Source organism: Camelina sativa, chromosome 1 (assembly GCF_000633955.1).
Source record: "Camelina sativa cultivar DH55 chromosome 1, Cs, whole genome shotgun sequence".
NCBI lineage: Eukaryota > Viridiplantae > Streptophyta > Magnoliopsida > Brassicales > Brassicaceae > Camelina > Camelina sativa.
In genome coordinates this window covers 214,886-217,281 of record NC_025685.1, presented here as the reverse complement: position 1 = coordinate 217,281, position 2,396 = coordinate 214,886, and the positions used below count along the sequence as shown (strand labels likewise).

The following is a 2,396-nucleotide window of genomic DNA, read 5'->3' as shown; positions in this document are numbered from 1 at the left end:
TCAGTTCCGATTTTTTTTTTTTTTTTTTTGGTTTCTTCAGCTTTTTTTTTTTAATTGGTACAATAGGAACTAGAAGCTGATGTTTGGACACGTGGATGGGTATAGTGTGATAGTTTCCCTTTTCCTACGTGGATATTACAACAACAAATATTGTGTGGACGTTACTTTAAGGACAAGAGCATAAAAATCTCATTCATAGAAGAAGAACATCGTAGAACTTTCCCAAATCCTCCTATATTGTTTTTTCTATAGGTTTCGGTTAAAATTCCATCGGTTTGGTTTTGTGGGTGGTGGTGGTTATGACGCGCTACGTTTGCGGATGGGAAGACGAAAAAAGCTACTAGCCAGCATTAAGACAAGACCCACACTCAAACTGTTCAATTCCCCAACGGCTACAAACAAAAGAAAAGTAATAGTATCATCATCATAAACAGATCTTACAAAAAGTATAATTGTATAAGAGTTATTTTCATTTTCTTTTATTTTTAAAACAATATGAATTGGATACATATAAGATTCATTGTACATATGTTATCAATATGTCCTTGAACTTGAAGGAAATAAATCTTGGCTTTACATTTAACAATTACACTAGTATTTATTAGCATTGACCAAAAGGAAAAGGAAATAAATTTCAGCCAAAAAGGTAAGAAAATATGACCCAAAAAAAAAAACACAAAAAAGTATATATATATATATATATATAAAATCGCCAAATGCTAAAGAGAAATCAGCGAAATAAAAAGTCACTTAATACATAACGCTTAAAGGCTTAACTTGTACGTTTCGTGAACCTCGAGGTTTAATTTATTAGCATTGGAAGGGTTTTTAGCTGGGTCGATGAATTTACGGATCTAGAGAGATCTTTTCCTGGAAAAAGAGAAATTTGTGTCACACGACACGACGTTTTAATATACTACTACTTACTAAAACTTTAAAAGAGACCCAAATAAAAACCATCCAAATCTCTTCTAAAAACCCCCCCCCACTCACTCATCAAAAGAGAAAGACTCATCCTATTCTCATGGCGAGAGTTGCGTTGTTAGTTGCGGCGGCGTTTCTGGCTTTTCTGATGGCGGCGCCGGTCACTGAGGTAGCGGCGAAGAGGTGGACTGTTGGAGATAACCAGTTCTGGAACCCCAATATCAACTATACCGTTTGGGCTCAGGACAAACACTTTTACCTCGACGATTGGCTCTGTATGCTCACTCTCTCTTTCTCTCTCGGATTCATTATGATATATATGTAATATGTGTTAGATCTGTTTGGCATATTCGTTTCGCTTATTTTATTGTCTGTGATTACGTTCGAAAATTGTGTAGTCCTCCAGATCATGTAGGATACGATACAATCATAGGCTCTGTTTTCTTATTAAAAAGTGGGTCTTTCACATCACTCAGTTGTTAAAGTCTGAACATTTTAGTTTCAGTTTTGACCTTTTGATGGATATGGATTAGGCTTTCTGTTCTGTTCTTTTTCTTTTTTTTTTTTTTAATCTTGTTGACTTGTATAGTTAGTGTTGTTTCTCATTGGTGTCTCCTTTTGGTGGTTTCTTTCTTGTCTCCATAGATTTTGTGTACGAGAGAAACCAATTCAACGTTATAGAGGTGAACGAGACCAACTATCTAAGCTGCAATTCCAATAATCCCATCGCTAATTGGACTCGTGGTGCTGGAAGGGATTTAGTTCATCTTAATGAGACCAGGCATTACTATCTCATTAGTGGTAATGGTGGTGGGTGTTACGGCGGTATGAAACTTGCTGTTTTAGTTGAGAAACCGCCTCCTCCTCCACCACCTGCTTCACCTAATAAGAACAGTGCATCAACGGTCTCTGCTTTTGCCCATCAGTTTTTTGTTCCGGTCGCTGTTTTCGCAACAGTGTGGACGATGTTGGATGCGGTTCCAAGGTTGTGGTAACTAGTCTGGATTTTTTCTTTTAAAAGAGAAAACGATTGGTAACGATGACATCCGATTCGACTTATATATCTTCACGAAGTGAAGCTCGTTTATAGTTTTACTGGTACTCTTTTATGTTTAAGGTTCTTGCATCTTTTATGTGTTTCTGTGTGTCTCTTTGCCTCGTTGGATTATTACTGATTCATGCTTTTTGCTTTTTTTTGTTTGTGGAAAAAATAAATTATTCATGGTTTTAGCTTTAATGAGCCTACGATTTGGGCTTTGGATTCTGAAGTTATAAATCTTTCTTCAATTTGGACCCATAGATGATCATTGTCACTATATACAACACGTCCATATGTCATATATATCTCTGTTATCAACTATATGATGGTTGACAGAATATGAATAAATATTTCAAGAATCAATAAATGCAAATACAGATAAATTTGTCGGTCAAATGATACCGACAATAGTCAGAATTCATTATATATATGC

The 2,396-nt window shown here is 35.7% G+C and overlaps 1 protein-coding gene across 1 annotated transcript; it reads left to right on the top strand.

Annotated features, from left to right (window-relative positions):
* Window positions 771-2,192, top strand: LOC104717022 (lamin-like protein). Its single transcript, XM_010434892.2, has 2 exons — window positions 771-1,199; window positions 1,570-2,192. Exons 1-2 carry the CDS (start codon window positions 1,025-1,027, stop codon window positions 1,917-1,919), a joined length of 525 nt encoding a protein of 174 aa, XP_010433194.1. The 5' UTR covers window positions 771-1,024; the 3' UTR covers window positions 1,920-2,192.

What these genes read in the sequence shown, in the direction of transcription:
- LOC104717022 (XM_010434892.2), top strand. Translation starts at nt 1,025, where the DNA reads ATGGCGAGAGTTGCGTTGTTAGTTGCGGCGGCGTTTCTGGCTTTTCTG. An exon ending in TTACCTCGACGATTGGCTCT is followed by an intron (nt 1,200 to 1,569) that starts GTATGCTCACTC and finishes TTGTCTCCATAG; the next exon opens with ATTTTGTGTACGAGAGAAAC.